The 25,315-nt window shown below is 43.0% G+C and overlaps 1 protein-coding gene across 1 annotated transcript in view; it reads right to left on the bottom strand.

The window, feature by feature from the left end:
- Positions 1-17,389: 17,389 nt before the first annotated feature.
- NME8 (NME/NM23 family member 8) overlaps positions 17,390-25,315 on the bottom strand; it is a 165,528-nt gene continuing 157,602 nt past the window's right edge. Inside the window, exons 9-10 of the mRNA XM_069208147.1 lie at positions 18,635-18,698; positions 17,390-17,488 (exon numbers count right to left, since the gene is read on the bottom strand). Coding sequence (XP_069064248.1) covers positions 17,390-17,488; positions 18,635-18,698 — 163 coding nt within the window. The remainder of the gene's footprint in view (positions 17,489-18,634; positions 18,699-25,315) is intronic.

Raw genomic sequence — 25,315 nt, 5'->3', positions numbered from 1 at the left:
TAGTGCTAGGCCAGTCATGTTTTCTTAGTCTAAGTGTTACTTCATGTTCTGAGTATCATTGAACTCTACATTCAACAAAGTGTTATTTCATGTTCCGAGTACCATTGAACTCTAGATTCAACAGAGTGTTACTTCATGTTCTGAGTACCATTGAACTCTAGATTCAACAGAGTGTTACTTCATGTTCCGAGTACCATTGAACTCTAGATTCAACAGAGTGTTACTTCATGTTCCGAGTATCATTGAACTCTAGATTCAACAGAGAGTTTTTATGAACCTCAAAGTGATTATATCTTGATATTGTGTTGTTTAATCTTTTGCTTCCTATAGGTCTCCTTCCCAGCTGTTCCCTTCCTAATCCCCTTTTCCCCTCTTGGACTCTCTCAGTCACTGTGATTTTATCTATCAGAGTCTTGGAGCTGTCTAGTGGTGGACATGTTGGGAACGTGCGCATACCCCAAGGATCTGGTCTCCCTGACAGAATAGTGAGCCCACAAATTATTATCCTCCTGGTTTTGCGTGTGTTCTCAGCATGGCCACTTTGGACGAGCTGGTCAAAGTGATCACGCAGCTCCAAGCAGAGGTAGTGTCATCAAAGGATATAGCAGCCAACTTAGCTGAGAGAGTGAGTCAGTTGCAGGAAAGAGTGGGAAAGATGGAGCAGGGTCCTCCTCCTCAAGGTACAAGAGGTAATCCTCCAACTAACATTTCTCTCAATGTTCCCTCAGCCATTCCTCTGGCTCCTCCAGAACGGTTCTCAGGTGATCCTTTGAAAGCGCAATCCTTTTTGATGCAAGTAGAATTGCACTTTACCTGTCGACCAAGTGGTTTCCCTGATGCCCAATCCAGGGTGGCCTTCTTGTTATCATACCTGACTGGGGACGCAGCCACCTGGGCAATTCCTCTTGTGCGTAAAGACAGTCCCCTGCTTTACAATTGGAGAAATTTTGTTTGTGAGTTTGGACGAGTGTTTGATCATACAACTGTGACATTGTTGGCAGATCATGAACTATTAGACTTGCGACAAGGTAACCAAGATCTAGTTTCTTACTTAGCTAATTTTAATCTGCTGGTAGCCGAAACATCCTGGCCTGAAGAAAAGCAAGCAGCCTTGTTCTACCGAGGACTCCAGGACGAGTTAAAAGACATTTTGCTCAGATAGACCCGCAGCCTACTGATTGTCAATATCGAATAAACCTTGTTTTGAGACTGGATCATCGTCTTGCAGAATGAAGGGGAACACGCAAAAAAACTGAGAAAAATTCCTGGCATGTTCATGATAACAGAGAATCACAAGTTCAGAAAGAGAACAATGAGGAACCAATGGAAATTGGAACTATAAGGCGGTCCTTAATGACTGCAGAGAAAGGCCTACGCCGGAAAAAGAGACAATGCTTGTATTGTGGCCAGGACGGTAATTTTGTTAAAGAGTGTCCAGTAAAACCGAAGAGCAAATTGGCTGTTGCCAAAAAGGTTGTGACAAAACTAAAATCCCCAGAGTGCAAGGAAGGGTTAGTCTTGGGAGTTACCATAATCCTCAGAGAGACTGGGAGGAGAGAAAGATATTATTCCAGTCATCCCTTTGTAAGACAAGATGTTTTAAAACTTTGAATGTTCTAAATCTGAGTGAATCTCCGTTAGCTATAGTCGCTGCAAAGGAAATGACATTGCCTTCACAAAACATATCATGTACTGGTGTGGAGGGGGCAAGGAAGAACGGAGAGTCCTTCTTGTGGTCCCCAGAACCCGATAAGGCCTTTTCGGTTTCAAAGGAAGTCTTTTCCAGTACTCCTATCCTGACTTGTTCAGAGGCTGAAAGTCTCATTGTCGCAGAAAGCTGTCTCTAGACATCCAGTGGTATAGATCCTCAACAAGCCCACACAACCAAGGATGCGGAAAAAGAAGACTTCTCAACCGTCCCAGTCTTGACTCATCCCGATCTTGACCGTCCAGTCACAGTAGAAACAGGTGCTTCAGATGGAACAAGTGGTGGCGTGTTATCGCAACGCAATAAAGACAGACAAAAGCATGCAGAGCATCACGACAAGAAACACTGTGAAGGACCTCAATATAAAACAGGTGATAGATTGTGGCTTTCTACACAACATATTGACTTCAAGAAAAGACACGTGTTTAGTCCCAAGTTCACAGGTCCTTACACCGTCTTTCAACAAAGCAACCCAATAACCTATGAACTGCAGCTCTCTTGGAAAAAATACAGTCCTCAGTGTAACTCATGGGACTCTGCTTTTGACATTCATGATCTATGATTAGTGAGGCGTTTTCATCACCTAAACCCAGGCAAACCAGGCCCTACAGCGCGCTTGGGAGAGGCGAGTACTGTCAACATCAGGGCAGTGCGCGCTCTACGGGTGACTGGAATGCAAAAACCAAGCACTTATGAGATAACGTAATTCATGCATTATGTTGATATGCTGTTGTTTAACCTTTTGCATTGCAGAGTTTAAGCCTGAAGACTTATATTCAAGGTGCTTGTAAATACTGTTCATTTGCAATGTATTGCTGCAGACTATCAGAGTGTTTCAGGGTGTGGTCCCTTTCCAGGGCCTTCTAGAAGCTTTCTCTGCAGCATGACTGGGTGTGGTTTGTGGGCTGGGCCAGACTCTATATAAGGGAGCCAGCCCAGCTCCACGTGCTCACTATTCAGAGGTCCCGGTGCAGAGCAGCAGCAACTTCCTGAGGTCCTGTTCCAGAGGCCTACCTTGATCTTTCAGTCCATTGCCCTTTATTGCATTGGTGATCCTTGATCAGGGCGGTAAGACGGAGGTCGGGCTGGGCCCCGATCACATTTTCGAAGGCATTCGAGTTCCCGGGCCTAGTTTTCATGTTGGAAGATTCTTCCTTGTGTGTTTGAATGTGCTCTTGGTTTTCTGGCATTTACATGGTGACATTCGAATCGGCAAGAAGCGCGATTCATTCCTTGCCTTTAACTCTTGATATTCATTGTGCGCAACCATTTCTTGATATTTGCATGGTGATATTCGAATCGGCAAGAAGCGCGATTCATTCCTTGCCTTTAACTCTTGATATTCATTGTGCGCAACCATTTCTTGGCAATTGCATGGTGACATTCGAATCGGCAAGACGTGCGATTCATTTCTTGCCTTTAACTCTTGATATTCATTGTGCGCAACTATTTCTTGACATTTGCATTGTGACATTCGAATCGGCAAGACGCATAATTCATTCCTTGCATTTAACTCTTGATATTCATTGTGCGCAACCAATTTTTGACATTTGCATGGTGACATTCGAATCGGCAAGACGCGAGATTAATTTCCTGCATTTAAACCTTGATGTTCACATCACTGACAGTGTGCGCGATCATTTCAAGGCATTAGCATGTACTTGTGAGAATCGGCAGGGTGCGTGATTCATATCCCGCATTTAAACCTTGATGTTCAGATCGCTTACAGTGTGCGTGATCATTTCATGGCATTAGCATGTACTTGTGAGGATCGGCATTGTGCACGATTGATTTCCCACATTTAAATCTTGATGTTCAGATCGCTTACAATGTGCGCGGTCATTTTATGGCAATCAAAACTTTGATGTGTAGTGTTTCCTGAAGTGCACACAATTATCCAGGGTCCTTGAATTTTCTGCAGAGGTATTAAATTCAAGATGTTACATTCTATGTGCATGTTAAGTCCTTAGTACAATTCCTGTTGTTTTCCAGGGAATGTTTGGATTGCCTTTGGTCCTCATGTAATGAGGCAGTGTTTGTTCTGAGACATTGTTCTAGAAGGTTCTTGTATTCCTAGACAGTATGTTACAACTCATGAAAAGTCCCTATGAAACATTGTATTAACCATTCTTGATTCTTTTCCAGGTACCTAGATTTCTTGAGGCCTAGTTAGAGTCTAGTGCTAGGCCATTCATGTTTTCTCAGTCTAAGTGCTACTTCATGTTCCGAGTATCATTGAACTCTAGATTCAACAAAGTGTTATTTCATGTTCCGAGTACCATTGAACTCTAGATTCAACAAAGTGTTATTTCATGTTCCGAGTACTATTGAACTCTAGATTCAACAAAGTGTTATTTCATGTTCCGAGTACCATTGAACTCTAGATTCAACAGAGTGTTATTTCATGTTCCGAGTACCAATGAACTCTAGATTCAACAGTGTTACTTCATGTTCCAAGTATCATTGAACTCTAGATTCACCAGAGAGTTTTTATGAACCTCAATGTGATTATATCTTGATATTGTGTTGTTAATCTTTTGCTTCCTACAGGTCTCCTTCCCAGCTGTTCCCTTCCTAATCCCCTTTTCCCCTCTTGGACTCTCTCAGTCTCTGTGATTTTATCTATCAGAGTCTTGGAGCTGTCTAGTGGTGGACATGTTGGGAACGTGCGCAGACACCGAGGATCTGGTCTACCTGACACCAAGCTACTGAGTCACATGTCATGGCCTCCCAGGAGTCAATACACTGTTTGTACTGTGGGACTGTCATCAGTGCAATAAGCCTGTCCAGAACAAATATGACTTCTGTGAAGGTGAAAACTAAGCTACTGGAGTAAGGGACCTGTCATGAGTCAAAGACACACATTGACAATGATGATAAATGCACTTATGGACTAGTTCATGGACTTACCTCAGTACCCATTCCTAATCTAGTCAATGGATTGAGGGTTTCAGGGCATGTTTTGTCACTAGAGCCTCATATTGGCCACATGACAGGATCTTCTGGCGTACAGGGAGTGGACACAGTGCCACAGTTACATAGCCACAGTGACTTTACCACAGCCTGGACTAAGTCCCACACTGGGAGATACATTTGACAGGCCCTTGTCTCAGGAGGCTGAGCATACAGAACCTACATGACACTCCATTTCCATCACTTCCATGCATGACAGTACATCACATGGCCATCAGCACTTTGGCATGTGGTGTGTGTGGCAAACCAGAAGGGCAGAATGAGTCAAGATATGCCTTCAAGACCACAGTTTGGGAAGGCCAGATGTGTGTTGAAAGATCTGTGAAACGATACATATTGCTTACAAGATTCTCAAACGACTCATACAAGATGCATACACTGCTCATGCTGTCGTGCAAATACATGCTGTCAAACATTTACAAACATCGTAAGGAAAAAGATGTCAGTGGATGTCAGTAAAGTCTCCTTACCTGGTTATGTGCATCCAACACAAGAAGGATCTAGGACCCCAAAAACCTCACACAACACAGTGTGACTGAATGTATAATTTAGCACTGGCCATCAGTACCTGCACCATGCACATCCCATTGAAGCCACACAGACTGCAACAACAGGCACACAGGGGCATATCGTAGCCTGTGAGGAAGGAAAGGATGTCGAACAGATCCAAATGTGCCTATGAGATTCTTACCTTCTCCTCTGGTGAGTCATAGAGCTGTCCATACAAGGGTAGGACCTCATTAATAAGCCTCTCCAGCTCCTCTGGAGAGAAGACAGGGGAGGTACACAGCAGCTCAGATCATGGTGGTGTTGCTAGCATCAGTGTCAGGAGTCAATGAGTGAATGTGCACAACATTGCAGTCATGTCCTCTACGTAGGTGGCCATCACCGCCTGTAGGCACAGCCATTGGGCTGCGACAGCTACAGGCAACAACGTTAGCCTATGACTGTGTCCACTGCGGTTGCAACCGCCTACCGCCCTGATGACTTGTGGCTGCGGTTGCGGGCTGTTCCCATTGTTTAGTGGAGTAGGTCAGACATCCTCCATTTTGGCTGTCTGAAATGCTGTATTAGGCTTTATAAACTGCATCACACCTATTTTGTTGCATCACAAACATCCTTATTCTGTCTTGTCATGTAGGTCCTTCTACTCAGCCACCATTGCAGTATGTTGCAGAGCACAGATGGTATTTAATGGTGGTGCACTGGCCACCACCGCCAATGGTCAGTTTGGCTGTCAAAATATACAGCCACATTTTGAAGGCAATTGTGTAGCACATGTTTGAGTTTTGTCTAAATCCATGATGTGGACAAGTGTTGGAAACCATGGGGGTCACATGTGACCATTGAGTAGTTGTCAGCTGTGATGTGTACTGTGTGTCATATCTATCCACTCAGAAATGCGTTGTCACATGATATTGTTGGCATACTTCATGTATGTTGCTGTGAACACACTGACTAATGTTCCAAATCATGTTTTGTCCCACATAGGTACCCTGGGAGAGGGAGGCTGAAACAACCTCCTGTCTACTGTCCACTTCCAGACCTTCAGACCCTGGAAGAATGCCACATTATACAGCTGTACCAGCTGAATAGGCAAACAATAGTGGATTTATGCCGTCAATTCGAGCCAGATCTGATGCCAGTTATTAGTTAATCAACCAACATACCACCATTTTACAAGTCATGTGAGTAATGCACTTCCTAGCCACAGGGTCCTTCTAACATACAGTGGCCCTATCTGCTGGTATGTCCCAACCTATGTTCAGTCTGGTGTTGAAGGATTTCTCTCAGTAATGTAGAAACACATTGACAGCTATATCCGTTTACCCCGATGTGAGGATTTACCCAACGTGAAGGTTGACTTTTATGGTTTTGGCCACCTCCCACAGGTGGTGGGAGCCATTGATGGCACACATGTTGGCTTGGTGCTACTGCAGGCTACTAAACAAGTCTATTGCTCCTGAAGGCCAGATTTTGCTGTCTTGACTGGACTAGTGGAGCCCTCCTCTACTTACCTGGGGAAGTGTGTCAGATCACTGTGACATGCTGCATGCTCCACATCACCCTGTCGAGGAATATCCTGTACATCGCAGAAGAGGGGGAGCCTGCAGTGCCACCGGGTGAGACTCCTAAAATGCCAAGTGAGGATGACAGTGGAGAAGAGGAATTAGCTGGCTTGCAGGAAGATCTCATGATGAACTGTAGTTGTGATAATGTGTGGAGTAGAGTGTTTTAGAAACAGCTATGGAGCTGATACTCTGCAATATTTAGCCAAAGGCTGCTTGATAAGATTGATGATTTTTCTTTGTTTGTGTCAGTTTCCTTGCAATGCATTTTGTTGTCCAGTTGCTTGCTATGTGACGTGTGTCATAGGTATGGTTTTAAGCCTTTACTCCTTGTTTTGTTCTTTGTACAGGTACCTTCGCCATGGCATCTTCATGTGGGTATTTCAGGGTTGTGACATTGGTAGGTATCTGATTCTGTTCTGACATACAAAATAGGCATGGACTATTCCAGGTAATGTAGGTTGAAGAGTTTAGATTTATGAGAGTGGTACAGAGACGGTTTGCACAGTATTTGGGTGCAGATACTGAAGTGTTCATTGCACTTTTTTGTGTCTTGTGGTGGGCCCGATACATCGTGTTTGTCATCATGTGGTCTGAAAATATGTAGCCCTAGCTTTTGGCCAATTCATTTTTACTTCACATTGGCTAAACACTCTTTTTGTATGACCTATATACAGCTGTATATGTGTTTAATCATTGCAGGCCACAGTGCCTGTGCCACAACAGTGACATATGTGTGTGTCATATCACCAGATGCATGAGCATTGGATTATGATAGGCCTGTGGTTAGGGACTGTTGCACTACCATCTGTCTGTATCTTGTATTATGTGATGTTGGATTATTTTGGTGTGGTATGTGATAAGGCTTATGCTGCTAATATCAACCACTATAATGTTTGCTTGTTCTACAGGACAATGTCTGTCAAATCCCTTCCTTCCATGGTCTGGGAGTCTGTACCTTGAAATATGTACTTTGACTCAGTATGAGTGACATTCTTGTTTCTAATAGTCCAGACATATTGACACCCTATATGCTTTACACTGGAATAACTTGTTTGGTTTGATCAGGACTTGTATTAATGTGTTGGTGTGCAATGGTTGCAATCCTGAGCTGGACACTGTGTACCTGTAACATATCCAACCTGGCATAAGTGGCTTGTGTCTTCATCGTATAGCTCAAGTGGTACTACATCCTCACAGGGCCAGGGTCATTGTCACGGAAAATAGAAACTGATAGAGGCTTAAAGCAGGGATGTGTCTTGGCCCCTCTACTGTTCAACTTGTATACTGTAGATTATGAGAAATATCTGAAAGCCTGTAGTTTGGTCCTACCCAAGATAGGGCCCACAAGACTTTAAATCATCCAGTATGCGGATGACATTGTGATAATGGACTGTACGAAAACTGGACTACAGCGAGCCCTAAATGCCCCGAATATTTTCAACAAGGCTAATCAGTAGCAGGTTAATCAGGAAAAAACTAAAGTCCTTATATTTGGAAGGTACAAGAACAAAAATCTCACAACCTGGCAACTGGGAAGACAGATCATCCGCACAGCCAGGAAATATAACTACTTGGGGGTGTGGTTCACAGAAAATAACATGGCAGGGGCACAGAAAAGCGCAATTAGACACAAAGCTGCTGTCATCACATACGGGCTCGCCAAATTAAATAACCAATTTAGAAGCATCTCGGCTGCACCAATACTGAGAGTAACAAAGGCGATACTACTCCCTTCTCTGCAATATGGCTACCTGGCATTCCCGGGGTCCTTAGAATCCACCATAGAACAGGCCCACTGCAGAGCATACTTAAAAAGTTTACAACAACCTAGTATACCCGTCACACCAGGCTCAGATTGGAAATGGGCCTAAAGTCACAGATAGATTGCCAAGCCGCAATCCTGAAATTTTACATCAGTCTCATGAAGGCCAACTCGGTCACGTTAAAACATAATTTGAGAACGATTTTCGAAACTCCCAGCAACCCGTGGGACACGGTAACTAAGTAAAGCACAGAAGACCTTTGAAATGGACGACTCCATTCAGCTGGCAGACACAGTGATCTACAGTGTTTGGAAAACATTGATTAACAAAAGAGCAAAGGAACTCTCAAGAGAGTTTGATATACTAATAAGTAAATCACCAACAACAGTGCCTGTGCTAAATGATTCCTATTTGGTCGGAGCCTTCAACTATACCTCCTAGAAGCAATAAATGCAGGCACTCGGCATCAGATCCTGTATATGCGAACATTAGTTCTCCCAGTTAAGGACTTTAATACTTCTTGGCCCGCACACAGACAAAAAAGCGCCTATAGGCTCCTACCATCAAGAAAGCTGGCTACACCTTCTGTGCTGAAAACAAGACAAAACCAGGGCACTCCGAATAATAAGTCCACGATGAAAAGAGTTGCAGATTTCTTTATTCCTTTGTATTGAGAAAAATCAAATCAATGTTCAGAGATATTCACATCCTCATGTTTGGAAGAGTTCAGAAACAGCCAACACGTGTTTCGTCCACACGGACTTTTTCAAGGCAAGAGGATGGTTGAAGACAACAGTGTCCAGAGATGTCCCTAACACGTGTTTCGGCCACACAGACTTTTTCAAGGCTGAAACAAGGGAGAAACAGAATCTCTTACACATTACAGAAACTACCAACCGGTAGGTATGAGATACATCAACAAAACAGACTGGCTGATTGACAGTAAAATAAAATAAATAAATGAGTGGAGCCTGCCTAAACATAGGCATAGGCAGAGGTATCAAACTAAACAAATGGGGAATGTCTAACCCATAGAGATAGTCTTTAAACATCAACATTAAAATTAAGAAAAACTGACAAAAGTCACGAAGGCCCAGGCAAGACACTACAATGGTGTGGGTTAGAAACCATGTCTAAATGGGGTAAAGCAAAGAAAAACCAATACAAGAGTCCAGAACCATAGCTACGATTCTGTGCTGCTGTCCCAAATTAGCAGCCGAAAGAAGACAGCTAATGATTCCAGTAGCTCTGGCTCAGGGAGCACCGTCTTGTATGGAGGTATCCAAACTTTGCTTTTCACACTCCGCGCCCTGGGCTTTGCCAAGATGTGCAAAATATGTGACAGTTCTCAGGAGGCTGCTAGGCCAGGCAGCTGGGGCACAGAGCAGGGCACATGAGGGTCCTAATTGTGTGTTAGCATCCCCTCACTGCAAATGGAGACAATACGTAAACCATTTTTACCAGTATTTTTCTTCCAAATTTAATATTTATTATTTTATTATTTAACACAGTGTTTCTCCTACTCTTTATTTTGTAATGGTTTTAATTAACTGATCAATAAATTGACTAATGACTGACTACATCTCTACATAGCTAAATGTGAAAATTAAGCAAGCAGACAATGAGTTTGTGATTGTTGAATTTATTACAATACTAATGCAGAAAATACAATTTGCATAGAAAGAAATAAAAGATGTAAAGTGAAGGGGTCAATCATGGTGAATAAAATCACTGGAGTAGATGCCACACAATTGGGAGTCCAAAGTCTAGAGTACTCCTCCCATTGGAACTGGTAGGTGGTTGAGCATCAGTCAACAGAGTGAATATATGGTACACAATGGAGGTCATTTAGGAAGAGGTCACTTGCTGGCAGCGGTGGGTATCTTGCCATCTGCACCTCCTGGGGTCTTTGCTGGATATCCCCTCTTACATGGGGAGGGGATCTGCTGCTACACAAGCAGGGGTGTCTGAGGCTGGTTCTTTGTCTCCCCAGGTGAGGATACTTAATTTCTGGCTTACCAAACAATGGTATTTGGACAAGAGAACACTGGGCTAGTGAGTGAAGTAACAGAGTCTCCTGGCCTCAGCAGTCATGTCACTCCCTGTACTACACACACTATATATGTGATCTACCCAGATGAGTACACTTCAGTTGTGAGTTACCAAACAGGAGCATTCAGACAAGTGAACACTGATCTGATGTTTGGAGTTAGAGAACAGGTTTCTCCTGGGATATGCAGTCAGGTCACTCTCCTTAGTACGAAAAACCAAAAGTACACTGTTCAATTAAGAGAAAAGAGAAGAAAACTAGGGAGACCTGAATCATCAGGAGTGAGTGCCCTCAAGCATCACAATGGATGACTGGCATCATCATCGGGTAATGCTCCTCGCCAGGCCGGCAGTGCAACGCCTGACGGGCTCCCCACATAGGGGGGGCACTAAGCCGTATTGTATCGATGGTAACTAAAGAGGTTGCACCATCTAAACGGAAATGCCTGCACTCAAGCACCCGTATAAAAGCAGAGAACACAGAAAATTAAGGATAAAATTGGTTAAACATCACTGCATATATCATCATTTTAATCAATAGTCAGGGATGAAACCAAGATTAAAAACACAGGAAAGTAATAAAATGAGTTTCAATGCTCAATTACTTTCAAAGAGCAGTAAGATCGGAGGTCTGACTATTTACAAACCTTCCTCAGCCAGGGTCAACATGTTTCGCGTCGTGTGGTCCCTACGGATCCAATGACGCTTCATCAGGACCAGAATAATCAATTTGTGAGATCCTCTCCAAATAAACAACAGCGAATGATATGGAAATCAAGTCAATAATTAATATAGGCCGGTCACTTACATTGAAGTACACTAGGCTAGTTCACAGTCAGGTCGCCCTAGAAAACATAAAGTGAGCACAAACACCAAAACATACCCAACAAGTGGTCATCGGTGTAATGGTGCAAACATTGTGCAAATAGATCGCAAAAAAAGAAGGTAAGATGACAAAAAGTGGGCTTACCACCCCCAAGTCGGGAACAGGCTCCTTGGTAAGCACGTCCCAAGGACTCGGCTAACAGCTAAACATGGTGAACATAAGTAGTCAATCAAAGTAGGTTAGAGTTTGTTTGTCATGAAAGAATGCAGGGACAACTTAATTCCTCATTCAGTAATGTGTATAATTGTAAAATTACCCAGAAAATTCTCGTAACTCAATGTATGTTAATATGTACAACAAAACGAATGGAAAATAGTCCAGTGACTCAACAGTTAACACCTTGTGCACATGGGTAAAAATCAAAACCAGTAAGGTGATAATTATCACAATAAGTCTTGCTATCATCAATATTGTACATAATGTTCATGAAGAACTTCGACTAAATCAGTCACCGAACTGATGTCCGGATTACCACGCTTCAAGATGTGCCGGTAATGGTTAACCAGGTCGACAGTAGATAGTTAAGTATGTTATGAGCAGTCCATAGAACTTACTTATGTAGCGCTGGTCCAAAGTAGTGGACCTACCCTCCGGGGCGTGCACCCGCAACCAAACGCGGTGAAACGCCACCGGAATTCATAAGCATTCGAGGACCCGGAAGTCGGCAACCACCTCACGTCCGAGAGCGTCTCGGAGCGAGTAACAGAAACAAACAAAGGACTCCGGTTCGTATTGGAGTTACAAAAATTAATAGAAATTGAAGACGGACTAAGGCCTTGGTCGTCCTCAATAAGAAACTGATAAATACAATTAGTAGTCAGAAAATCGTCATTTTTACGAACAGGGGTGATCGTTCAGATGATAATGAACAATTTTAACTTATAGCTAGTAGAAACTAGTTGTTGCTCTCAACTGTGAGCAGAAAAAGTAGAGCTTAAAGAGATATATAAACCTGGCAAAGATCGGTGTGAAATTACAGAATGGGAAAATATTCCACGTCCCAATTAAGTAAAGGTGTACAAAGTCAAAGCCTCACGATTAATATCCCAGGGGGCAGTTTAGTATGGAAACCCAATAGATACTAAAAACCACCAAACTTTTAAATTCAGTCACTTCATTAGTGGGGAGTCAAGAAGTGAGTGAAGTGTTCAGGATAACGAGGTCCAGGGAATGTCATCATTGAGACCCCGTATGTTGGTGCCCAATTTAAACACCCATCTCTGTTCTGTCCTGAAAAGATGTACTGAGTCATTAGGTCGAATCTTAGTTGCTTCTAGAACCACACACCATAGATCATCAGGAGAATGTTTTGCCGCCAAGAAATGGGTACTGAGCTTCGTAGTAATCCTGTTACACCGGATGTTGCTACGATGTTCGTTAATACGGTTCTTAACTGGTCTCGACGTCATGCCAATATAACGCAGATCACAAGGGCAAGTGATCATGTAGACACAGTTCCTTGTATTACAGTTGGTATGTTTATTTAGGTGCCATGTGCCTATCGGGTCCAGATATACAGTAGATAAGTGTTTGGTCAGGGTACATACACTACAATTGCCACATGGATGGTGACCTACAACAGGGGAAGTCCCCATAATGTCTTTTGGGTGTGGATATCAGGTAGTGGTCGCGGACGGGTATGGATTACCATATCCTTAATATTAGCTGAACGTTTGAAAGCAAACAAAGGTCGAGCAATCTCATACCCTCCGCTAGTCAAAATGGACCATCTTTTATTAATCAGTTTTTTATTGGAATTCGATAGAGGAGTAAAAGTGGATACGCAAGTAATTCTAGACGGAGGTGTCTTGTCAAAGGTTGTAAGTAAGGCTTCTCTGTTATTGTTCCTTGTCCTTTTCCGTGCTTGATTTACAATTCGAGGAGGATAGTGGCGTTCCAAAAGCTTCTCTTGAAGACCATCTGCCTGATGATCGAATTCATAAGAGGAGCTACAATTTCGTCTGAGTCGTAGAAATTGGCCAACAGGTAAATTATCCCGTAATGATTTCGGATGATGGCTTTCATACTGTAACAAGGAGTTACGATCAGTAGGTTTGTGGTAAACGGAAGTGGTTAGTTTACCGTTATGAATGGTAATCATTAAATCAAGAAAAGGTAAATGAGTGGCAGATACCGTGGTCGTAAACCTCAAGAAAGGATCAAGAGTATTGATCCAGGTCGTGAATTGGTCCGCAAGTTGCAGGAGACCATTCCATATGATGAGAATATCATCGATGTAGCGACGCCATAATGTTACATGTTTCATGAAAGGATTCAAAAGTGATAAAATGAATTTCTTTTCAAAATCATACATGTATAAACAAGCCAAGCTTGGAGCAAAAGTACTGCCCATTGATGTTCCCCAAATTTGATGGTAAAACTGGTCCTCAAATTGAAAAAAGTTTTCAGTCAGAGCCAGTCTAGCAAGGTGCATAATAAAAGTTACAGGAGTGGAGAGGGCCCTTGATGACTCTTGAAGAGCCGACTCTATGACTTGTAAAGTGGCCTCTTGTGGAATGTTGGTGTATAGTGCTTCAACATCCATAGTGATTATGCCTTGTACAGTGCCAGAGATGTTGACCGATTCGATCAGATTAAGGACATCTTTGGTGTCCTTCAAATAAGTAGAGGAGTTCTTAACTAGAGTCTGCAGGAAATGATCACAAAAAACTGACAGTGGTTCTAAAACTGAACCGATCCCCGAGACAATGGGACGTCCTGGAGTTGGTGTTATGCATTTATGAATCTTGGGTAGGCAATAAAAATAGGGAACACGGGGATGTGGTGTGTCCAGGAATTCAGCCTCCTTTGGTGAAATCCACTGGTTATTCCTGGCTTCCTCAATGAGAATCCTAATCTGAGTCTGTAATCTGGTAGTAGGATCACACCTGATCTTGGCGTAATAAGTAGAGTCGCCTAATAGGCGAAGACATTCCTGTTTGTAATCCGTGGAGTTCATAACGCACGCATCCGCCCGCCTGATCCTCGACATACCCCGCCGATGTCACATCTCTCCCCACCTGGTGGACCTCCACTGGCTCCCCGTGGAAAAAAGGATCACCTTCAAACTCCTCACCCATGCTCACAAGGCGCTACACAACACCGGACCCACCTACCTCAACACCAGACTCAACTTATACGCCCCCACACGTCAACTCCGCTCTGCCAACCTCGCCCTCGCCATCGTCCCCCGAATCCAGCGCAAGACCTCTGGCGGCAGATCCTTCTCCTTCCTCGCCGCCAAGACCTGGAACTCTCTCCCCACCTCACTACGCCAGACCCAGGACCTCCTCACCTTCAGGAGACTCCTCAAGACTTGGCTCTTCAAACGCTAGCAGCACCCCCCCCCCCCAGCGCCTCGAAACCCTGACGGGTACATAGTGCGCTTTATAAATTCTCTGATTGATTGATTGATTGATAATAACAATAGCTCCACCTTTATCAGCCTGTTTGATGGTAATCTGAGGGTCAGATGCTAGGTCAAGGAGAGCCTTCTTCTCTTTATTGGGAATGTTAATGAATGGATGTTTAGGGCATAATTTGTTTAGATCAGCGAGTATTGCTTTCTCAAAAGTAACAACTTCGCTGGGCATGACCACTTGTGGTGGCACAAAGGTCGATGGTTTTCTTAGACCAGAGTCAAGCTGTGTAGGTTGTACTGTCTTATCCTTAAAGAAAAAATGTAATCGGATTTTCCTGAAGAACTGAGACTTTTCAATGTGTAGACGAAAGAAGTGCTCCTCAGGGGTAGGGACAAATCCAAGGCCCCTATTGAGTACATCTAATTCAATAGGCGTGAGTGATCTAGATGATAAGTTGACAACTAGGTTCTCACTGAGGGGCTTTTTGTTTGGCTCCTGGTCAGCATCTGAGGTTCCTCTCTGGACCACTGCACATGTATGCCTCTTCCTCTTCTTCTGCCTCTGCCCCTGCCCCGGCCGTGGCCTAAAAAAGGCATGTATGGCATCATAGGGCGGGGCTGAAAGAAGGGATAAGGGGGTTGCCAAGGCATAGGTTGGTGTACAGGGTAAGGAGGATAGTTGTAAAAATTGTGTGGTGGGTTATCATCCGTACTCCACCCATCAGATGATGAACCACTGCTATAAGTGCGAGTCTTTTTAGGAGCTGTCACAGATTCATCAGATGATCGAGACTGATTGTCAACTTCATAATCATCTTTGATGTAAGGATACACCTTTTCTCTATTAAATCTAACAATATCCTTTTGTAGTTTAGTGATTTTTTGTTGTGTCAAGAAATCTTTTGTCTCATTTAATTCAGCTGTGATTTCAGAAAGGCGGCTTTTAAAGGCTGTTAGTGTTATTGTGGTCTTAAGGCTGTGCTCAATAGCATTGATTTGAATGGTGATGGTGTCAGCCAAACGTTTAGAAGTGTTGACAATTAAGACCAACCAATCACTGGTACACTTCCAGGCTATTTGCGCCCAATCCTTTCTGAAAGATAAATCTTGTAAAAATATTCTTGGGATGTTAGAGACCAACAATCCATTGGGAGCGATGTTAGCTCGTAAGTACTCTGTCATGATGGTACCATGCATGACAGTCTTGATCAGTTCTTTTTTCGAGGTGGATAATTTATCCCATTCAGATTTTAGACTACTTGTGGCAGCAGACCCCTCGTTATCAAGGATAGAGGGTGTCTGTAGAATAGCTGATACCATGTCATCATCGTAGCTTAGGCCCTGGAAATCTTCCATTGTGAAGGTTATCAACAGGATTGCCTAAATTCTCAGAAATACTTAAATGGTCCCACAGCAAACTGCTGTTCATGCATATAAAGAAAAAAGAAGGGGGACCGGGAGATTACTTGGTCCAGTGTACATTCTCCCAACAATAGTACGAAAAACCAAAAGTACACTGTTCCATTAAGAGAAAAGAGAAGAAAACTAGGGAGACCTGAATCATCAGGAGCGAGTGCCCTCAAGCATCACAATGGATGACTGGCATCATCATCGGGTAATGCTCCTCGCCAGGCCGGCAGTGCAACGCCTGACGGGCTCCCCACATAGGGGGGGCACTAAGCTGTATTGTACCGATGGTAACTAAAGAGGTCGCACTATCTAAACGGACATGCCTGCACTCAAGCACCCGTATAAAAGGAGAGAACAAAGAAAATTAAGGATAAAATTGGTTAAACATCACTGCATATATCATCATTTTAATCAATAGTCAGGGATGAAACCAAGATTAAAAACACAGGAAAGTAATAAAATGAGTGTCAATGCTCAATTACTTTCAAAGAGCAGTAAGATCGGAGGTCTGACTATTTACAAACCTTCCTTAGCCAGGGTCAACATGTTTCGCGTCATGTGGTCCCTACGGATCCAATGACGCTTCATCAGGACCAGAATAATCAATATGTGAGCTCCTCTCCAAATAAACAACAGCGAATGATATGGAAATCAAGTCAATAATTAATATAGGCCTGTCACTTACATTGAAGTACACTAGGATAGGTCACAGTCAGGTCGCCCTAGAAAACATAAAGTGAGAACAAACACCAAAACATACCCAACAAGTGGTCATCGGTGTAATGGTGCAAACATTGTGCAAATAGATCGCAAAAAAAGAAGGTAAGATGACAAAAAGTGGGCTTACCACCCCCAAGTCGGGAACAGGCTCCTTGGTAAGCACGTCCCAAGGACTCGGCTAACAGCTAAACATGGTGAACATAAGTAGTCAATCAAAGTAGGTTAGAGTTTGTTTGTCATGAAAGAATGCAGGGACAACTTAATTCCTCATTCAGTAATGTGTATAATTGTAAAATTACCCAGAAAATTCTCGTAACTCAATGTATGTTAATAGATACAACAAAACGAATGGACAATAGTCCAGTGACTCAACAGTTAACACCTTGTGCACATGGGTAAAAATCAAAACCAGTAAGGTGATAATTATCACAATAAGTCTTGCTATCATCAATATTGTACATAATGTTCATGAAGAACTTCGACTAAATCAGTCACCGAACCGATGTCCGGGTTACCACGCTTCAAGATGTGCCCGTAATGGTTAACCTGGTTGACAGTAGATAGTTAAGTATGTTATGAGAAGTCCATAGTACTTACTTATGTAGCGCTGGTCCAAAGTAGTGGACATACCCTCCGGGGCGTGCACCCGCAACCAAACGCGGTGAAACGTCACCGGAGTTCATAAGCATTCGAGGACCCGGAAGTCGGCAACCACCTCACGTCCGAGAGCGTCTCGGAGCGAGTAACAGAAACAAACAAAGGACTCCGGTTCGTATTGGAGTTACAAAAAATAATAGAAATTGAAGACGGACTAAGGCCTTGGTCGTCCTCAATAAGAAACTGATAAATACAATTAGTAGTCAGAAAATCGTCATTTTTACGAACAGGGGTGATCGTTCAGATGATAATGAACAATTTTAACTTATAGCTAGTAGAAACTAGTTGTTGCTCTCAACTGTGAGCAGAAAAAGTAGAGCTTAAAGAGATATATAAACCTGGCAAAGATCGGTGTGAAATTACAGAATGGGAAAATATTCCATGTCCCAATTAAGTAAAGGTGTACAAAGTCAAAACCTCACGATTAATATCCCGGGGGGCAGTTTAGTATGGAAACCCAATAGATACTAAAAACCACCAAATTTTTAAATTCAGTCACTTCATTAGTGGGGAGTCAAGAAGTGAGTGAAGTGTTCAGGATAACGAGGTCCAGGGAATGTCATCATTGAGACCCCGTATGTTGGTGCCCAATTTAAACACCCATCTCTGTTCTGTCCTGAAAAGATGTCCTGAGTCATTAGGTCGAATCTTAGGTGCTTCTAGAACCACCCACCATAGATCATCAGGAGAATGTTTTGCCGCCAAGAAATGGGTACTGAGCTTCGTAGTAATCCTGTTACACCGGATGTTGCTACGATGTTCGTTAATACGGTTCTTAACTGGTCTCGACGTCATGCCAATATAACGCAGATCACAAGGGCAAGTGATCATGTAGACACAGTTCCTTGTATTACAGTTGGTATGTTTATTTAGGTGCCATGTGCCTATCGGGTCCAGATATACAGTAGATAAGTGTGTGGTCAGGGTACATACACTACAATTGCCACATGGATGGTGACCTACAACAGGGGGAAGTCCCCATAATGTCTTTTGGGTGTGGATATCAGGTAGTAGTCGCGGACGGGTATGGATTACCATATCCTTAATATTAGCTGAACGTTTGAAAGCAAACAAAGGTCGAGCAATCTCATACCCTCCGCTAGTCAAAATGGACCATCTTTTATTAATCAGTTTTTTAATGGAATTCGATAGAGGAGTAAAAGTGGATACGCAAGTAATTCTAGACTGAGGTGTCTTGTCAAAGGTTGTAAGTAAGGCTTCTCTGTTATTGTTCCTTGCCCTTTTCCGTGCTTGATTTACAATTCGAGGAGGATAGTGGCGTTCCAAAAGCTTCTCTTGAAGACCATCTGCCTGATGATCGAATTTATAAGAGGAGCTACAATTTTGTCTGAGTCGTAGAAATTGGCCAACAGGTAAATTATCCCGTAATGATTTCGGATGATGGCTTTCATACTGTAACAAGGAGTTACGATCAGTAGGTTTGTGGTAAACGGAAGTGGTTAGTTTACCGTTATGAATGGTAATCATTAAATCAAGAAAAGGTAAATGAGTGGTAGATACCGTGGTCGTAAACCTCAAGAAAGGATCAAGAGTATTGATCTAGGTCGTGAATTGGTCCGCAAGTTGCAGGAGACGATTCCATATGATGAGAATATCATCGATGTAGCGATGCCATAATGTTACATGTTTCATGAAAGGATTCAAAAGTGATAAAATGAATTTCTTTTCAAAATCATACATGTATAAACAAGCCAAGCTTGGAGCAAAAGTACTGCCCATTGATGTTCCCCGAATTTGATGGTAAAACTGGTCCTCAAATTGAAAAAAGTTTTCAGTCAGAGCCAGTCTAGCAAGGTGCATAATAAAAGTTACAGGAGTGGAGAGGGCACCAAAGATGTCCTTAATCTGATTGAATCGATCAACATCTCTGGCACTGTACAAGGCATAATCACTATGGATGTTGAAGCACTATACACCAACATTCCACAAGAGGCCACTTTACAAGTCATAGAGTCGGCTCTTCAAGAGTCATCAAGGGCCCTACATCGATGATATTCTCATCATATGGAATGGTCCTCTGCAACTTGCGGACCAATTCACGACCTGGATCAATACTCTTGATCCTTTCTTGAGGTTTACGACCACGGTATCTGCCACTCATTTACCTTTTCTTGATTTAATGATTACCATTCATAATGGTAAACTAACCACTTCCGTTTACCACAAACCTACTGATCGTAACTCCTTGTTACAGTATGAAAGCCATCATCCGAAATCATTACGGGATAATTTACCTGTTGGCCAATTTCTACGACTCAGACGAAATTGTAGCTCCTCTTATGAATTCGATCATCAGGCAGATGGTCTTCAAGAGAAGCTTTTAGAACGCCACTATCCTCCTCGAATTGTAAATCAAGCACGGAAAAGGTCAAGGAACAATAACAGAGAAGCCTTACTTACAAACTTTGACAAGACACCTCAGTCTAGAATTAGTTGCGTATCCACTTTTACTCCTCTATCGAATTCCATTAAAAAACTGATTAATAAAAGATGGTCCATTTTGACTAGCGGAGGGTATGAGATTGCTCGACCTTTGTTTGCTTTCAAACGTTCAGCTAATATTAAGGATATGGTAATCCATACCCGTCCGCGACCACTACCTGATATCCACACCCAAAAGACATTATGGGGACTTCCCCCTGTTGTAGGTCACCATCCATGTGGCAATTGTAGTGTATGTACCCTGACCAAACACTTATCTACTGTATATCTGGACCCGATAGGCACATGGCACCTAAATAAACATACCAACTGTAATACAAGGAACTGTGTCTACATGATCACTTGCCCTTGTGATCTGCGTTATATTGGCATGACGTCGAGACCAGTTAAGAACCGCATTAACGAACATCGTAGCAACATCCGGTGTAACAGGATTACTACGAAGCTCAGTACCCATTTCTTGGCGGCAAAACATTCTCCTGATGATCTATGGTGGGTGGTTCTAGAAACACCTAGGATTCGACCTAATGACTCAGGACATCTTTTCAGGACAGAACAGAGATGGGTGTTTAAATTGGGCACCAACATACGGGGTCTCAATGATGACATTCCCTGGACCTCGTTGTCCTGAACACTTCACTCACTTCTTGACTCCCCACTAATGAAGTGACTGAATTTAAAAGTTTGGTGGTTTTTAGTATCTATTGGGTTTCCATACTAAACTGCCCCCGGGATATTAATCGTGAGGCTTTGACTTTGTACACCTTTACTTAATTGGGACGTGGAATATTTTCCCATTCTGTAATTTCACACCGATCTTTGCCAGGTTTATATATCTCTTTAAGCTCTACTTTTTCTGCTCACAGTTGAGAGCACCAACTAGTTTCTACTAGCTATAAGTTAAAATTGTTCATTATCATCTGAACGATCACCCCTGTTCGTAAAAATGACGATTTTCTGACTACTAGTTGTATTGATCAGTTTCTTATTGAGGACGACCAAGGCCTTAGTCCGTCTTCAATTTCTATTAATTTTTGTAACTCCAATACGAACCGGAGTCCTTTGTTTGTTTCTGTTACTCGCTCCGAGACGCTCTCGGACGTGAGGTGGTTGCCGACTTCCGGGTCCTCGAATGCTTATGAACTCCGGTGGCGTTTCACCGCGTTTGGTTGTGGGTGCACGCCCCGGAGGGTAGGTCCACTACTTTGGACCAGCGCTACATAAGTAAGTACTATGGACTTCTCATAACATACTTAACTATCTACTGTCGACCAGGTTAACCATTACGGGCACATCTTGAAGCGTGGTAATCCGGACATCGGTTCGGTGACTGATTTAGTCGAAGTTCTTCATGAACATTATGTACAATATTGATGATAGCTAGACTTATTGTGATAATTTTCACCTTACTGGTTTTGATTTTTACCCATGTGCACAAGGTGTTAACTGTTGAGTCACTGGACTATTGTCCATTCGTTTTATTGTATCTATTAACATACATTGAGTTACGAGAATTTTCTGGGTAATTTTACAATTATACACATTACTGAATGAGGAATTAAGTTGTCCCTGCATTCTTTCATGACAAACAAACTCTAACCTACTTTGATTGACTACTTATGTTCACCATGTTTAGCTGTTAGCCGAGTCCTTGGGACGTGCTTACCAAGGAGCCTGTTCCCGACTTGGGGGTGGTAAGCCCACTTTTTGTCATCTTACCTTCTTTTTTTGCGATCTATTTGCACAATGTTTGCACCATTACACCGATGACCACTTGTTGGGTATGTTTTGGTGTTTGTTCTCACTTTATGTTTTCTAGGGCGACCTGACTGTGACCTAGCCTAGTGTACTTCAATGTAAGTGACCGGCCTATATTAATTATTGACTTGATTTCCATATAATTCGCTGTTGTTTATTTGGAGAGGAGCTCACATATTGATTATTCTGGTCCTGATGAAGAGTCATTGGATCCGTAGGGACCACACAACGCGAAACATGTTGACCCTGGCTGAGGAAAGTTTGTAAATAGTCAGACCTCCGATCTTACTGCTCTTTGAAAGTAATTGAGCATTGACACTCATTTTATTACTTTCCTGTGTTTTTAATCTTGGTTTCATCCCTGACTATTGATTAAAATGATGATACATGCAGTGATGTTTAACCAATTTTATCCTTAATTTTCTTTGTTCTCTCCTTTTATACGGGTGCTCGAGTGCAGGCATGTCCGTTTAGATGGTGCGACCTCTTTAGTTACCATCGGTACAATACGGCTTAGTGCCCCCCCTATGTGGGGAGCCCGTCAGGCGTTGCACTGCCGGCCTGGCGAGGAGCATTACCCGATGATGATGCCAGTCATCCATTGTGATGCTTGAGGGCACTCACTCCTGATGATTCAGGTCTCCCTAGTTTTCTTCTCTTTTCTCTTAATGGAACATTGTACTTTTGGTTTTTCGTACTATTGTTGGGAGATTGTACACTGGACCAAGTAATCTCCCGGTCCCCCTTCTTTTTTCTTTACACTCTCCCTAGTACACACTATACAAATGTTATCCTCCCAGGTGAGTACACTTCAATTGAGAGTTAACAAACAGGGGTATATGGGCAAGTGTACACTGGGCTGGTTGTTAGATTTACAGACACAGGCCTTCCTGACCTTGGAAGTCAGGTCACTCCCTCTACTTCCCATACTTGACAAGTGGTATCCTCCCAGGTGAGTAAATTTAAATTAAGATTTACCAAACGGGTATGTGCACAGGTAAATACTGGGCTGGTGTTTGGAATTGTTGAAACAGTGCCTCCTTGGAGTTGCAGTCAGATTATTCCCTCTACTTCACACACTTGACAAATAGTATCCTCCCAGGTGAGTGAAGTTAATTTGTGAGTTGCCTAACAGGGGTCTTTGGACAAGTGAACACTGGTCTGGTGTTTGGAGTAATAGAAACAGTGCCTCCTGGGTGTTGCAGTCAAGTAACTCTCTGTACTACACACAGTATACAAAGATTGTGTATTGCATATCTGTATGCAGACTGCTTTTCGTTTTGAGTGTATATTTACCTGTTTAGACATGCCATGAGTCCTGTTATTATTATTAGATACTGAAGACTTACAGGCCCCATTTCGACTTATGGCATGTGATGGGCCTTGGTGGCTGTGCTGTTGGGTCCAACAATACAGAATGATCTTGTTTACACTCAGATAATCTGGGTATTCGATGGTGGTGGGATACATGAACAAGACAGAGACAAAAGGTGAGCATGCATAACATGGAATTCTTGTGACATATGTTTGTGTTGTGACTTACCAGACTCCAGTCCCCCAGGTATCGCAGTCAAGCCCTCAGTATGCAGGATGACTAAGATGTTCCCCTCCCCTGGAAAGAAATGTAATGGGGCACTAAGAGGGCCACCACCAGTCTTCTTGGCCTGCAGCTGGTGCCTGGAGACCAGGGAATGCACCTTGCCCCTGAGGTCGTACCAACTCTTCCTGATGTCCTCTTTTGAGCCCAGGGTGGTGCCTACAGCATTCACTTCATTGACTATCCTGTGCCACATTTCAATTCTCCTACTGAGAGGAGTGTGCTGGACTTGTGCTTGGAACAATTGTAGCTCTACTCTTACTATTTCATCCACCATGACTATGAACTCATCTTCTGAAAAATTGGGTTTTTCCGATTGTGACATGGTGGGAAAAAAACAAATGGGTGACAGTGACACTAAACAGGGGAAGTGCGAAAGGGTGTGAATGGACAAAAGTGTGTGCTGGGTGTTCAATGGGATGGTGAAAAAAGGGTGCTTAATCTACAAAATGTATAGGAAATAAGGTGTTCTGGCTTCTGTGTTATGTGTTGGAAATGCAAGGATTGTGGTCTGTGAAGAGGTGTGTTTTTATAGTTTCCTTTGCAGGTGTTTCCACTGTGGCAACGTGGGTCAGCTGTGTTGTTTTTCAGATTCCTCCAATGTGTCTGTTGCTGTGCTGACTGCGTACTGCCACGGTTCGGACTGCCATTGCCTGAGCACCATGAAGGGTCTACCAAGGCAACTATGTGCTTGTAATATGCTCCTTGGTTGGCTGCGGTGCTGTCAGCGCTGGAGGTCGGACCACCTATTTCAAGGCCTCTGCTCCACTGGCAGTCTACCAATTGTGCTTGGCAGTTGGCGATCTTGCCTGTATAACTTGTATTATGGCAATCTGAAAGACTGCTGGTATGGCAGTCTTTTCAAGACCGCCAACATGGCGGCCCATCTGCCAAACTTGAAATGAGGGCCTAAGCCAGAAGGTCAAATCTTTGATAAAGACGAACCTGCGCTACTTCGTGGTCACTCTCAAATTGTGCATACTTCTCAGTTTACTGCAACCATTGATTATCTTTGGCTGCTTGCACTTTTTGGCATTATTTCTGCTTGAAACTTTAAAAAAATCCTATCTCCAATATCCCTTTTTATATTTTGTAATTTTGTAGTCATTTTGTTTAATAAGTCTTTTCTCTATTTTCCTAATTTGGTTTGGGATTTTATAGTTTTGCATTTTGACTTTGTTACTGTTTTGGTTCTGCATACATACTTCACATACTGACCTGAGTTACACCTGTTCTGTGCCGTAGGTACCAGGCTACCAGGGGATTGAGCTCAGGTTAATTTAGTGACTTTGAGGGTTCACCCTGATAAGGTTTGCAGTTATTCAGGTGAGTAGGTACCGACCCCAAATAATAAACCCATTTCTTACAGATTGCTGACCACATCTGCCAATCATATCTGACCAGTACATCTAGAGAGTTAATTGCTCTGATTAAAGCTGCAGCCATAGCTGACATATAATTCCCTGTGTTGTTGTCACCTTCCTTTCCTATTAAGGGCAGCAATGCAAGGAGAAATAGGATTTCAAGATCTTCTCTATGCCACTTGCATCAATACTGAATCTGCTCATTGATGCCCTATGAAGCACGGTGGTGGGTGCTCTGGAGCTTTATATTTCTGGTCTGGGCATGGCACAGCTGAGGCCACTGTCACCAGTGTCTGCCTTAATATCTTATTTAATATGGGTCTGCAATAGGAATGGTGTTTAGGACTTTAACTGCTGGAACCTCAAAATCGTAGAGAACACAGTCTATGTCCTTATTGAGGGCCAGGGGTTCAAATTGCTTTGATGGCTTTTCAATCAGGAAATGGAAACCTCTGTGTTATCCAGTGGCAAGATGGCCAGTGGTGAAGTGGATGGGGAGGTGATTGATGCTATATCATCGGGGGATGCTCCTCG

This window comes from Pleurodeles waltl, chromosome 2_1 (genome assembly GCF_031143425.1).
Source record: "Pleurodeles waltl isolate 20211129_DDA chromosome 2_1, aPleWal1.hap1.20221129, whole genome shotgun sequence".
Lineage (NCBI taxonomy): Eukaryota > Metazoa > Chordata > Amphibia > Caudata > Salamandridae > Pleurodeles > Pleurodeles waltl.
This window is presented reverse-complemented; position numbering and strand designations above follow the sequence as displayed.